This window comes from Hesperophylax consimilis, chromosome 14, assembly GCF_061612785.1.
Source record: "Hesperophylax consimilis isolate HC1 chromosome 14, BYU_Hcon_1.0, whole genome shotgun sequence".
NCBI lineage: Eukaryota > Metazoa > Arthropoda > Insecta > Trichoptera > Limnephilidae > Hesperophylax > Hesperophylax consimilis.
In genome coordinates, this window is record NC_142849.1 from 20,833,188 (window position 1) to 20,847,342 (window position 14,155).

General features: G+C 34.9%; 2 protein-coding genes across 2 annotated transcripts in view; both read right to left on the reverse strand.

Annotated features, from left to right (window-relative positions):
* Positions 1-3,329: 3,329 nt before the first annotated feature.
* LOC149418041 (small lysine-rich protein 1) lies at positions 3,330-3,789 on the reverse strand. The gene has a single exon (XM_089639296.1). The coding sequence runs from the start codon at positions 3,667-3,669 to the stop codon at positions 3,421-3,423; it is 249 nt and encodes an 82-aa protein (XP_089495422.1). The 5' UTR covers positions 3,670-3,789; the 3' UTR covers positions 3,330-3,420.
* Positions 3,790-5,726: 1,937 nt separating this feature from the next.
* The window catches only part of LOC149418042 (putative 2-oxoadipate dehydrogenase complex component E1 homolog), a 29,841-nt gene continuing 21,412 nt past the window's right edge, over positions 5,727-14,155 (reverse strand). Inside the window, exons 11-20 of the mRNA XM_089639627.1 lie at positions 13,188-13,323; positions 12,963-13,094; positions 12,732-12,834; positions 12,070-12,227; positions 10,935-11,091; positions 9,675-9,877; positions 9,058-9,178; positions 8,420-8,608; positions 7,783-7,868; positions 5,727-7,171 (exon numbers count right to left, since the gene is read on the reverse strand). Coding sequence (XP_089495753.1) covers positions 7,064-7,171; positions 7,783-7,868; positions 8,420-8,608; positions 9,058-9,178; positions 9,675-9,877; positions 10,935-11,091; positions 12,070-12,227; positions 12,732-12,834; positions 12,963-13,094; positions 13,188-13,323 — 1,393 coding nt within the window. The 3' untranslated portion in view covers positions 5,727-7,063. The remainder of the gene's footprint in view (positions 7,172-7,782; positions 7,869-8,419; positions 8,609-9,057; positions 9,179-9,674; positions 9,878-10,934; positions 11,092-12,069; positions 12,228-12,731; positions 12,835-12,962; positions 13,095-13,187; positions 13,324-14,155) is intronic.

The window sequence follows — 14,155 nt, forward strand, 5'->3', positions numbered from 1 at the left end:
GCCAACGGAAAACGACTGAAGCGCAAGGCTTGTAAAATTTACCTCGTATGCGCGCCGGTCGAAGCTTTAAATGTGGGCGGATGACTTATTCCCATGTAGATTGTTTAGAATGGTTTGAAACTTTCTAGAATGCTTATTAGAAGCTGCCTTTTGGAGAACGGAAACGCAGCGTGGAAGTTTTGGGAGTGTTTGGATATCGTTGCACACTGATTTTCATTAAAAATAGATGAATGATTAATAATAATATGTAGGTGAAGCGTAGAGTTGGGAAAATGCGTGGGAATGTCTTACGGCAATTAAACAGTTCATGTTCGCTAATATTTGAAGCATTAAGATCGATTTATTACGCCAATGTTTAGGTACCGTTTGTTAAATAACTTTTTTACACTGGGCTGCTGGGAATTTTTCATGTTTACAGTTTATGTTACTTTTAAGGATAATACGTAATGTTTTTTTATAGGTTTCAAGTCTCTGCGAATACTAAGTGACTTTTTATTGCATATTCAGATTACGTGAGGCAACTGCATAATACGTTCGTAACTAGTAACTGGTATTTGCGAGCAGTGATGATTTTTGTCATTTTCCATAAAAAAAAATTTACAGATGTTGTTTTCATTTCCGCACACATATTTTTTAATCGCCTTCTTACACTTTTTTGGAAGAAAATAAACGAAAACGCTTTTCTTTCAGATGGTGGGATTCTATTCATTTTCTCACGAAAAGATGTACAGCATAAAAATAAACTCCTAATTGATTTCCACTCATCTGTGAAATAACGAGAAAGCAACTATGTTTGTACGACAGTACCCATAGAATATTTTATTTTGTGTTTGAAGTGAAGATTTGTGTTTCTGCTAATGAATAATATAATTGATAAATATGTACCTTTTTCCAGGTTAGGTTCTGGATTTGTTAAAAGGTCACAACTTTTTGGAAAACAGTAATAAGAGGTTAAAAAAGTTATCAATATTAAGACGTGATAATTTTCTCATATTTCAATCAGCTAAATCAATTACATTAAACACTTATCATTTAAGCAGCACCTACAAAAACTTAAAGAAAAAATAATCCCACTGTATTTGGTAGAATAGTCCATCTTCTACCAACACACGAAAGAGGTGATTATACTTTAGTTTAATCCAGTCCCATCTTAATTATTTAATTGCAATATGAGGAAACACATACATTACGCATTTAAACGACCTACAAATAATACAGAATAGAGTCCTAAAAAACTTTTCAATTATAACCCAGATAACCGCACCAAAAATTATACCATGAAACAAAATTACTAAAAAACTCAGAAAACTAAATATGCTTATCAATCTACCAAATATAAAATTGATTTATACACACGAACATTACACAAGACAACATAATAAACTATACACACATTCAGAAAAAAGAAAGAAAAGAAAAGACAGAAAGCGGTAAAAGAAACATTGGCCACGAGAATGTACACAATATATACAATCTCCTTCCCAATAGCCATCAGTAAATATAATGAATACATTTAAGAAAAAACTAAAAGAAAAAGAGCTAAATTAAAATGTACTTATGTAAGTTAGGTATGAAAAAATTATATTTTGATTTTTATTGTAGTGTGCACATGGTGTGTACTTTTAAGTTAAGAAAGTGAAATGTGTATATTTCTTCTAACTTAAAATACAAAAAAATATATAATAAAAAAAATCTTGCAGACAGAGTTCGGTGGCGGATTCAGACGGCGATCTATTTTTAATACCTGTATCATTACTCAACATTCTCGTCTCGAAATACATGTCTGTATCGCCGGTGTTTCGGATGTTCATAATATTGCTGCTTACTAAAATATTATATTCTTACCAATCAGTCTAGAAAAGCACCTGCTGTATTTGTTGCAAGTGTGGTCACGACGTTATTTTGGATTATATAAACATTTTGTCAAGGGAATCACAATAAATCAATTCGTTTCTAAATATACAAGGTGTCCGGGGGTAAAGTGCGCTAACTTCGGGAGATGATTTTACAAAGATGGTAAAAGTAAAAATGATAAATAAATTTTTAGAAATTAAAATATTTTTTTTCTAAAAAAATATGATTCCACCAAAGAATATTTATTTTCTCACTCAAACAATTAACTTTTTTACCTAAAAACTACAATATCTGTTGGAATTGAAAAAAAATTTCTATCTTTTTTACTTGTACGAAGTTAGGTCACTTTACACCCAGACACCCTGTATGATTGATCCAAGATTTTTTAAAAGGCAAGAGTTTCACATGTCTGGAACAGTGGAATTAGGGAATGGTGCCTAGTTAGAAGGGAAAGAGAAGGAGATAGCAAGATGGTACCTGGCTATTCAGGAGATTCAACAAATGCAGTTCTCCGGTAAAGAAGCAACTTTTCCAAACATATTGTATGAGCTTCTACACTAGCGAGCTATGGACGACATACACACAAGGCGTCATGAACACACTCCGAGTACAGTACAACCACGCATACAGAGCCCTATTTGGCCTCCCCTGGCGATGCAGCGTCTCACAGATGTTCACCGAAGGAAGGGTGCATGGGTTCGCTGCTTTGATGCGCCACAGAATAGCTTGGACGAGTCAGCGTTACCAGAGATCGGACAACACTCTTGTCCAGGCCGTTGCCCAGTGGCAGGGAGCGCCTCTACACCAGAGATGGAAAATTTCACTCAAGCCACCATAAAGTCCTAATGTGCTCATCAATGTATTCATTTTTTATTATTTTTATTTATTTCTTTATTGATTTTCTTTTTATGTATGTATTAACTTAAATGTAAACTTTTATGGTAGGCAGATCATTGCACACACCGCTCTGTCCAGCTGAAATAAACATTACTATATAGGTATATACTATATTCAGAGCTGGTTGCTAAACATGATATTGCCATTTCAAGAAACATATAGATAGGCCACTATTTGTTGTATTTGCCACTCTGTATATGAAGGTGCAAATTACTGCAAAAATATAAATTAAATTTGAAACCAACATTGGTACATTTTTATTTTTTTTATTTTCGGTCAATGAGTTTCTAACCTAAAATTTCTAAATTCATAGTCGAGGACCTTACCGCTCTGCTGGAGATCTTCGTAATTCAATTGAAATATAATTCGAGAAATATATGGGAAACCTTTATTTCGATTATGATAGTTTTTTTAGGAGGGGACTATTATTTCCAAAGAAAAAAGACAATTACGATTTACATTATATTTCTGAAGCCACACATTTCATGCTATTTCTAGTTAAACCTATGAAAATCATTTTTTCTACCGAAAAGATAACAAAATAGGTATTTGTTATATTAACTAATTTTCATCTAAATCTTTCGAATTTTCCTACGGTAAATCCAACGATTTCTGATATTTTTAATTTAAATTAATTGACATGAAAGTAGCAAAAGGTTGGCAAAATGGTTACTTCTTTCCCTTCTTCTTCTTCTTTTGCGCATCTGGCCACGGAAATCCTCTGATCTTCAACAAATCTTGGATGTTATGGCAGACGTAATAAGCGTTGTCCATCGCGGCTTCAGTAAAAATGTCGACATTGCACCTGTTTTTCGATTTCCCGCTTCTCTTGGGTTTTCCCGCCGCTTTCTTAGCCTTTTTCTTGTCGCCGCCGCCATTTGCAATCGAGTTCTTCTTTTTCTTGCCCTTTCCCGCCATTTTCACGAAGAACTGTCAATAATTTAACGGAGTAGATTGTTTCGGATATTATGCTAAATTTGAGACTTGTGTTTTCTAATGAGAAAAATAATAATATGACTTCTGTAAGCATGACAACGAGTAAACAAACTTTCTGTAACCATATAATCGCTTTGACTACGGATTAAACTATTGATCTAATTTTGTGCCTGTCACGAAACTGCACTGAATAATATGCAAAGTTGCAAATTTTGAGTGTATTGTATATCAACGCATAACTGTTTGACTGATTACAAATGGTACATAAGTAACTATATGTATCTACCTACGTATTACGGTTGTCGAAGTACCTACCCAGTTTATAATTAATTAGGTAGGGAAACTGGGTACGATTGAAACATTTTAGCGTTTATCGTCCATAGATCCGGGATTAGTTATTATATTCAATTCAATTAGGAATTATATTCAATAAAAGACCGTTCATCTGTCTTTTAATGGGCAATTTTGTTTGAGATCGCTGCATTGTATTTTATATGTAAAATTAAATTGAAAAAAAAAAGTTTCAACCATCCCCATGCCGGGGTCGGTTGAAACCGTGCTTGGGATCGATTGAAACACATGCAAATAATGCAAAAATACAAGTTTTATTAATCATCTAATAACGTTTTACACCTCGTAATAACATATGTTGCCCTTAAATTAGCCCTTCAGCTAGGTATAAAATAGGTTATGAAAAAGCTAAAAACTATTATTTCTATAGAAATCAATATTCTAACAAAAAATAATTAAGTGCTTACGAAATCAATCGGAATTACAAATGTGGTATACATAACTAAGACATTGTGTGCATTGTATCCATTTTTCCCTTGGTCTGCTTTCTGAAAATTCTGACATACAAACAAGACAGTAGCACTCCTCTCATTGACTTCCTTTGGCGTACCCTTGACATCTAAGAATCAAGCGAATTAAATAAATAAACTGTTTCAACCGAACCACAAAACATGTTTCAACTGTCCCCAAACCCCCTTCTAGGTATAAAACTGTTCACAGTAAGAATGATAATAAATTTGAATAAAAACTAATCAAACTTTCATATTCTACAAACTTCAATTAAAACGATACAAAACTCTTAATACTCTAAAAACACTAAACTTTGATCAAAACCACAATAATAGCAAAAGTGTAGGAACAAAAACACTTACTTTTTCGTCAAAAAACTCCTATACACAAGCACAGCGGGCGAAGAGCGATGCATTACTAGAATTCGTGTTTCGACTTGTCGCCCACTTCGTTTTCCCCTTGTACCCCTCACCTCATCACAAACGGTTCGCGAGATATTCGCTTTGATTCAACCGTACCCAGTCTACCCTACTATTAAATAGGTACTTAGTTACTTCCCGGTTTCGCCAGAGTTTGAACACTCCGTTCCCATAAAAACACGATGTTTATGTCTATTTCAAAATATGTTTTTCCTATTATTCAACATTTGAAAAATATTAAAATTTTACAGATAAGTGGATATTTTTAAACTCCATAGCGTATAATGAAATTACGTGAAATTAGCGGCATAGAAATTCTGAAAAGAAACATCTTTGCAAGATTCATGATGCTAGAGCTTATATTTTAAGATTTTTTGCAGCTTCAGATGTCACCCAAACATTTTATTGCTTCATAGGAAAAGATTAGAACAGTCAATAAATACTCATTTATTTAATGGTATAACGACAAGCTCTTTAACCCCAGGATGCCTGGAACTTTCAAGATACAAACAATTAGGGGCGGCCCTGAGCCAAATGGCGCCTGGGCGCTATGTTGGGTGTATCATGAGATGTTTATCAGGACCTCCGCTACTTGACTTCCTGGTGCCTAGGCAAGTCGACGCTCGGAGCGGTCTGCTCCAATTGCTCCAGCAAAGGGCCGGACCTGCACTCAATACGTCCTGATTTGTATTACATATTGTAATACTTTCTTACATTAAAAATGCAATATGTTTTTTTCATAGTTGAGGGGTTTTCAATAAAACATCTGATTGAATGATTAAAAAAATTGTATTTTTTCAAAATTATATAAAACGTGGTTAATTTTAATTTACAAAAAATATTACCGCAACAAATTAACATGCAGGTATTCAATAAATAATAAAAAAAATATACTCTCTGGGGTATTTTACAAATATTGTGATGAAGAAGAAATCTATGTACAACTTATAATAAAATTAATTATATACATACATTTCTAAAAAAAACAAAGGAAAAATTAAATTAAGCCAATTAGTTACAAGAACATAAAACAAAGTGTATACATATTCAACAATGTTTAAAACTGTACCAATTTTAGAAAAGGTAATCAACTAAATAATTGAAAGGATAATTTTAATTTAAATCTTTTTTTGTAAAACTCTGCATAGTGCCCGGGCAAAGCCGGGAACATCAGCTAGTAAATAGTAATTGTGACTTACTAATTAAAAAATAAAAGCATTTTCTTTAATAATAAAATATTTTACAAACAGAGATAGCCAGCTAGCTCTAATATTCAGTTATCTATAAACAATTGATTCATGCTGACTATAATATCTTGTAATCCTATCAAAACTGAGCTCGTCATCCCGTAATGTAACGGTAAGGAATGTAATGTAAGGAGTTGACAAAAACCGAAGACCCTGCACAGATAGGTAAAGTTCACTACAGTTTGCTGCCCAGCCATTGTGGGACTTTTTAGTGCAAAGTCTCCGGCTTTTGCCGGTTCTTTGCCGTTACCGACCCAGTAGGATGACGGCCTGTGGAGAGATGTCACCCTCTTCCCTCGTGGGACTTTTAGGGAAGAAGGAGTGCATAGGAGAGATGAGGCCACCAACGTGAACTCTTCCCTTGTGGGGCCTTCAGGGAACCAAAGGGGAGTGGAGAGATGAGGATCTCTACCCTTGTGGGGCCTTCAGGGAACCAAGGGGGATTGGAGAGGAGAGACAAGACCTGGGAAGACACATTGTGGAACAGGAAGACATAGTCACATATCCAATGACAACCCTGGTGAACTTTATAAAAGAGACCGGGTGACAGTTAAAGGACTGAGGTAAAATGGGAGGTAGCACAATGAGCCTATGGCCTAAGTGCTCACGGGAACTACATGTAAACCTCTCCGCTCCATAAATAAATTAATTAAAATGACAACCTTTCGTTCATTATTAGAGGTAGGTATAATGCTATTCTACAATAGCTAATAAAAAAACCGTTGAGTTTTTGTGGGAATATTTTACAAATTTATATATATAAATATATATATTTTTTTATCTTGTTGTATAGGTAGTCCACAAAATGTTGACAGTAATGTGGTAATACAGGTGTAGCATCTTACTTATGTAAGACATTAAAACCACATTGTTGTGTCAAGATCCTGATTACTGATATTGATGATGTTTTTATAGAATCTTGAATGGGGCCTCGATGACTTCTTGGGCCTCCTCTCTGTGCCAACTTGATACTCCGACAGCAGGACAAGCAGCTACTTCTCTGCCACAGTAAACCAACTGAAATGTTAAAATTACACACATTAGATAACTGTTAAAACGAGCACCAAATTATTTTTCATTACCAAATTGCTTCATGATAATTAAAGTAATCAGAAACCTAAATATTATTTAAATACATAAAATTATTTCTGGGACAATAATTTACCATTGGAACATTGAAATCACTTAAGAAATAGCTACCTAAATATGGGTAGTACTGCTAATGACCTTGTGCGATAGCCACCCAAATTTAGGTAAGCGATTTTTGTGAAATAAAATGAATTTATTATTTTTTCTTAAAAACAAAAAATGTATGATGGTCGGAAAAATCTAGATAAATTCATTGAATTTAAACCACAGTAAGCAGTTTATATGTATTAATATTTAGTGGTAAGATTTCTCTAATAAGTCTAAAATCTGAAACCTCTTTTCTTTTATACCAGAACACGATCATTAACTTATTTAAGGTTAGGTTAGATTAATATTAAATTGTATAAACAGTATAACATTAGTTTTTAAGAAGTTCCAATAATGGATACATTACATTGTTTGGTCAGAGCTCATATTTCGCTGCTAGAATTTGATTTCTAGTGGCAATATCTTTATATGGAATGTGTTTGATAATTTACCTTTCTCCCGGCAAGATTTTCAAATCTAGGCTTTACGAAAGACCAGGCTCCCATGTTCCTTGGTTCTTCTTGACTCCAAATAAAGGCTGTGAACAAAGAAAATATAGATTAACCTCTTAATAATAATAATGACATAGCATTTATATAGCGCATTTTAGTGTCATTTCACTTCAATGCCAGCTTATCCTTAAGGATACCTTAAAGATTATTTCTCTGAATAAAACTAGCTGGGGAAACTATATATGGTATATAATATTATTATTTTTTATTAATATGTAAACACATTATCTGGTAAGAAGGTTCAATTACAAAAACATCATTTTGCATGAAAATAGAATCATGGCGAAAATTTTGCAGCGGCTCACCAAGAGTTAATGATCGTCCACTGAAACAATAAATTGTAGACTGCTTCAATTTAATTGATTTTCTTCTAAACAAAAACCTACACACAATAGTTTTCGATATTCATTGGGAAATATGAAAATGTTATGTGCAGCAGAATATTCAATTTATAAACTTCAAGGATAAGCTGAAATAAGTATTACAACTTTATTATTGATGGAGCCAAGAAAAAATGCCGATTAATTTCCGTTCTGTTCCGTTCACAAAAGTAGAGGATTTAATAAATTCTGCTTACTTTTAGCATTCTTGTATTTCTCCAGCTCTGCCTGCAAGTGAACCAGTGGAAAGGGGCAGAGAGACTCCAGCCGAAGGATGGCCACGTCCCTGATCTGTTTGTTCCTTCTCTCCTGGTCTAGCCCATAGTAGTGCTTCCCGCTTGTGATAATGACCTTTTTGACTCTGGGGGCTTCAGCAAGTTCATCACCTGAGAAAGACAACAATACAAATTATAAATTAATGACACAAAATTGATAGTTATTGCAGAATTAGAAAAAAAGCCTTCAAAAGAATTTTTTTCAACAAGGTTTTAGGTTCCACCAATTTGACTCTGTGCAGAATCGGACGGTACGTTTAATAAATTCACCTTAACGGATTAAAGTCTTTGGAGCACAGATGTGCGATGGAAACGCTGTCCCTGTTCTGCTGGTATTTCAATAGAAGGGGCTCCGAGGAAATAGTGTCGTTGATCCCTTCACCAACAGTGCACATACTTCAACATTTGTGCGTGGTTGGAATTTGCCACACGAGAACAGGTCGTTTCTGTGACTCATTTCTGTATTCAACAGCCGAGAATGATTTCTGTCCTCTGTATTTTCTCATTTCTACAAGATTGGTATCTTGTACCAACTTCAAAAGGGAGAGAGGTGAACTTACCCATAACTGGAATGAAGTGAGTTCCAGGTCCCATGTCCTTTAATGAAGAGGCAGCCTCAGACATTCGAAGAAGGGTTTTCGGAGAAATGATCACCAATGGTTTGCGATAATTACGCATTATCTGTAAAAATATTTTTTTTGCATAATTAGATATTATAGATTAGGACAAACGAAGGTATAATAATATAATATATACACAATGTCCGAAAACTCATAGTACAAGTTGGAAACTGGTAAATCTACATCACATTTGGAGCAAACTTTGTGGTGTAACATTTTTTTAAGTTTGAATTTTTTAGGTCAAATTTGAAAAACAAGGGGTTTTATATCAGAGGTTTAAAATTAGTCTAAGCGTAGACCCAGATACAAAAGTTTATTTAAACCTTAAGTTGCTGAAAAAAATTTAAAAGAGTTTTTTTTTTCAATAATCGAAATGCTCAGATTGAAAAAAAGGTGTTTTGTGTTTCTTATGTGATGTTGATCCACCAGTTTCCCGCTTCTACTACTAGTTTCCGGACATTTTTTAGAAATATAACTAGGGATATCTGAACAAACGAGATTAGTTACTAAACTAAACTTCATATAGTCAGGTCCTGCATAAAGCAGTGCTGTTTTACCTGTCGTCGCAGTAAATGGAAGTACTGGCTAGGCTTCGTCACATTGACCACCTGCATGTTGATGTCCTCCCCATCGGGCTGGTCCTCCTTGCTGTCCGTCAGCTGCAGGAAGCGCTCCATACGGCTTGAGGAGTGTTCTGCGCCAGCCCCGTCGTAGCCGTGCGGGAGCAGCATCACCAGACCATTGCTCTTCATCCATTTGGCTATGAGAAAAATAAAAAATATTGAAATTAAAAGGAGTCAAAATAGTAAATTGTCTCAGCCAAAGTTTAGTTGATTTTACATATTATTACACAGTACATGGAGTCAGGAAACTGGTGGTACAAACGGGACACTGGTGAATCTGCACCAAATTTGGAGTTTGATTTTGTGGTATAACTTTTTGAATTGAGTTTTCGTTTTCGAGCAAATCTAGTTCAAAGTTGGAATTTTTAAAGGCAAATAGAAAAAAAAATCAGTTGCTACGGGGTTACTATTTAAATTGCGTCAAAACATACAACAAAAGTTTCTTTAAGGTTAAATGGTTGGTACATTATAATCTACGCGTTCGCAGATAATGTCAATTAAATTATTTTACTACACGCCATAACACAGGGGCATTCCTAGCATGGCGGGTGAAATAACACAAAAAATGCATCTGCTGTAAAAGTTTTTTTGAAATGAATAAAAAAAAACAAAATGCTTTAAAATGGTAAGTCTGATTATTTGTTTGCGCCTGTACATACGCAATATCAATATGAATAAATAGTTCTGTCAATATAAAAACTCAATTATTTTAAGAAAGGTGTACAAATACAATATTGTATTGGTGATTCAATCCAAATTCAATTAAAAATGCGTATAGTACGAACGTTATGTTTACCTTTAATCCTTTATATGGAAAAAAAAAACAAAAAACCAAATGCTCAGGTCGAAACAAAAAGTAAAAAAATGTTTTGTCTATTGATCTAGATCCACCAGTTTTCTGCTTGCGCTATTTAATATTGCTTAGGTGAAATATGGTGTATATTATTACTAGCGCCCTTGAGGTGATTTTTCACAAAATGGCGCTTTACAAATTATCCATTCATTATTATTATTATTATTATAAGTGTGTATTACTCAAGACTCCTGGAAACTTATTTGATATTATTATATAACAAGCAGTGGCAGTTATGATATCATTTTTATTTGTGTACAGCTATAGATACTTTAATGGTGTTCTTATGAGAACATAAGCATTCAATTCGCTCCAATAATGTAAAGGTTGTGGGTACTTACTTTCGCCAGAAGAAATATATGTGTCAATAACGATCTGCGCGCCATTAAAGAAATCACCAAACTGCGACTCCCAGATAATCAGGTTATTGGGATGGTCCGCTGCCATTCCGTACTCGAATCCTAACACTGCTTCTTCAGAAAGAATACTGTTGGCCACCTGGAAGAAAGAAAGATATAAGATATTTAGATGGGTTGGACACTAACACGACTAGCAGTCAAACAGATTGAGTTGGATTCTCACGACGGATACCAACTGTGATCTGAGCTAGAAGACATAGATGGTTTATAGATGGATCATAGAGGTTATGGACTTATCCGACAGATGTCGGTAGTATACAGAGTTACCCCTTCATGATGGGTATCGAGGTATAGGGAACCGTAAGGTTTCGAGAAGCGGAGAGATTTTGGTAGCATAATACAGAGGACGTTAGCCTCCTCTGTCCTACACATAATTCATTTGGTAAAATTTTTACACTTTGAAATGTATTCTAAATGCACACCTAAATGAGCATTCGTTTTGGGATGGAGATCTCGATAATGGCCATTTCTAGGGTTAAATCTCTAAACAATGTCTTGAAGCACACAACCATAACCTTAGTTTAGAAATTAAAAAAATATATATGTTTCTGTTATTGACAAGTTGTGACTTTTTAACACAATACAAAAGTAAAAAAGCATAAAATCAAGTTAAAAATCGTTTATGAGTCAGTATATTTAAGTTGACAGTTATTGAATTTGGCCTGATCTTTATGAATACTTGGCATAGGGTTGCAAAATATATATTATTGTTAAATATACATCCTGATACTGTCATCGATGCCCCAACAAAACCTAAAATATCCTGACAAAACCTAAAATATCCCGATAAAACCTATAGTCCCAATTTAAATCTGCACAATGCAACAACAATATTTACTAACGAATATTATCCACGGCTGTGCTGACCACAAGTTAGTAGACACACGCGCCAGGGAGAAGACCCTGGGGCTGGGGTGAGGAGTGATGGCTGACCGACGGCATGCGGTGACTCAGTTTGTGTGGCAAGTTTTTAATGTTTTTTATGTACCCTATCCTGATCAGACCCTAGCCACTTATGGCAACCCTAATTGGCAGGTATTTTTAGAATGTTACTAACCTCCAAAAACGCCTTTTGTTCCGGCACAATGTCATTTAATGGAATGTAGATGTCGTTAGATTCCTGATCCACCAGCATGATGTGTCTGTTGGAGAAAGTTCCTCTTCCCACATCCTCCCCGCTTAGACGCACATTGTGTCCAGCTAGAAGGAGCGTGCCTAGAAGGAAAAATGTCATAATTAAAATGAATGGAATAGCAAAATAACCTTCCAAGTCTTTTCAGGGCAAGACTATTAACCCCTTGCAAGTAGACGATATAGCAGTTGGGTTGGGAGCGACCGTGCCCCGTACGCGGCTGTTACAATTGTAATAAAAATGTTGCATACATGGGCATCAAGCATCGAATATGTTAGCGGTTAGTAGCCGAGTAATCCAAAGCGTCACATTCCCACCGAAACAACATTTTCTGCTTATACTTAATTTATTTAAATTTAAATACTGAAGGTGCTATTAGATTTTAGAGAGAAATTGGATATCGGAATTTCAAACGTTTGAACTATGGAAATAATTTTTATTTGGCAGTATTTACAAGGCCTGGAAAAAATTAATATCAAAAATATTAATCAACTCCACGTGAATTTGACTTGTTTATAAACAAGTGTTATGAAGATGTAAGCTACCCCATTATTTTTAAACGGTTGGAATAAATATTTTTTTTTTACCAATCGCCATAGCTTCCGCGGTTGACCAGTCAATGCTATTACCTTCTGCAATCTTATTCATGCGGGAGGTAATGTGTGATTTTTTAATATGTCCGTGGATAGCCTATAAAAAAACATTAATGAGTTATTATATTAATGATGTTCAAGATTTTTTTCTTAGTTTGCCAAATATTTTTAAATGCTGAATTATATAAAGAAACAAATCCGAAATTTCATATAAAAAATTCTTACAAAGTCTGAAGGGTACTGCACAGACTTAGTTCCAACAAGAACTAATTCTTCAATCCTAGCTCCTGTGTCCCAGGTTTCTATGGCGCTTGGAGCTTGTGTTATATTTTCCCATTGCTCTTGGTAATATGGTTTCTGAAAGTCAAATTGGAACCGAATTAGAAAATACTATTATAATAATATGACAGGTAGGGTAAGTAAAAAGGCAATACAAAAAGTGATTCTTACGTCCGGCTCAAATTTATCTAAGGTTTTCAGTTCTCCTGCCAGCCATTCTGTGTGTTGTGTCACAACTTGGTCAGCATCATCCTTCTTCCAAACACCTTCTTCTATCAGCTTCTCCGAGTACAGGTCGGGAACAGACCTGAGAATAAAAATGATTCATTGATTTCGTATTCTCCTTTCGCTTAGTGATAGGGGAGTCAGAGGGGAACATAAAAGTCTGCAAGTCAGTCTAGGGCGTCAGGGGTTACCCTGTGGGCCTTTTCAATCCTGCCGGGAATGAATAGGGCGGGCATTCTTTCACCACACGTTCGGTGGTTTGCACCGCATTCACACATCGTCGACTCTTAAGGCCCCACCTTTGAATCCTGTGGGAGCACCTTAACCTATTGACGGAGAATAAGGAGGATATGAAAACCCAGGCTGCCTTTCAATGTGTTGTATACGAGATGGGTATTTTTCACAGCAGCAGATTGCTAGTCAAGTTTATTGGATCGTTATCTCTTTCCATCCAGATGGATCCATCGAATCACAAATATGAATGAGACAATCTATATGTAGTAACAACAATTTCTCTGGTGTTGCCGAATTCGTGTGCAATAAATTTTTTTATCACTTGATTTCAACTAATGGAAACAACTATTAATGTCGGGGGAGATGTAAACATGCACAAAATCGGTTTTTAGGTTCTTAGTTTAGGTTACTTTAATAATTTATGCTATTTCTTAACCTTCAAACTAAACCTTGATTGAAAAAAAAAAGAACTTTAGTGCATCTTTAACCATCTCCCCTGACATAAGTAGTTGTTTCTTGTATTAATTAAGTTAAACTAAGTGCTAGTTTTCAATTTTTTGCTTTTAAGGTGATGTATTACGTCGTGTAATATTTTAAATTGAGCCGCTATCAATAACAACCCTTACATAGATGGCGATAAGGTTTAAATTCCCGCTTAACACCATCCGCCTGTTTTGATT

What these genes read in the sequence shown, in the direction of transcription:
- LOC149418041 (XM_089639296.1), bottom strand. Translation starts at nt 3,669, where the DNA reads ATGGCGGGAAAGGGCAAGAAAAAGAAGAACTCGATTGCAAATGGCGGC.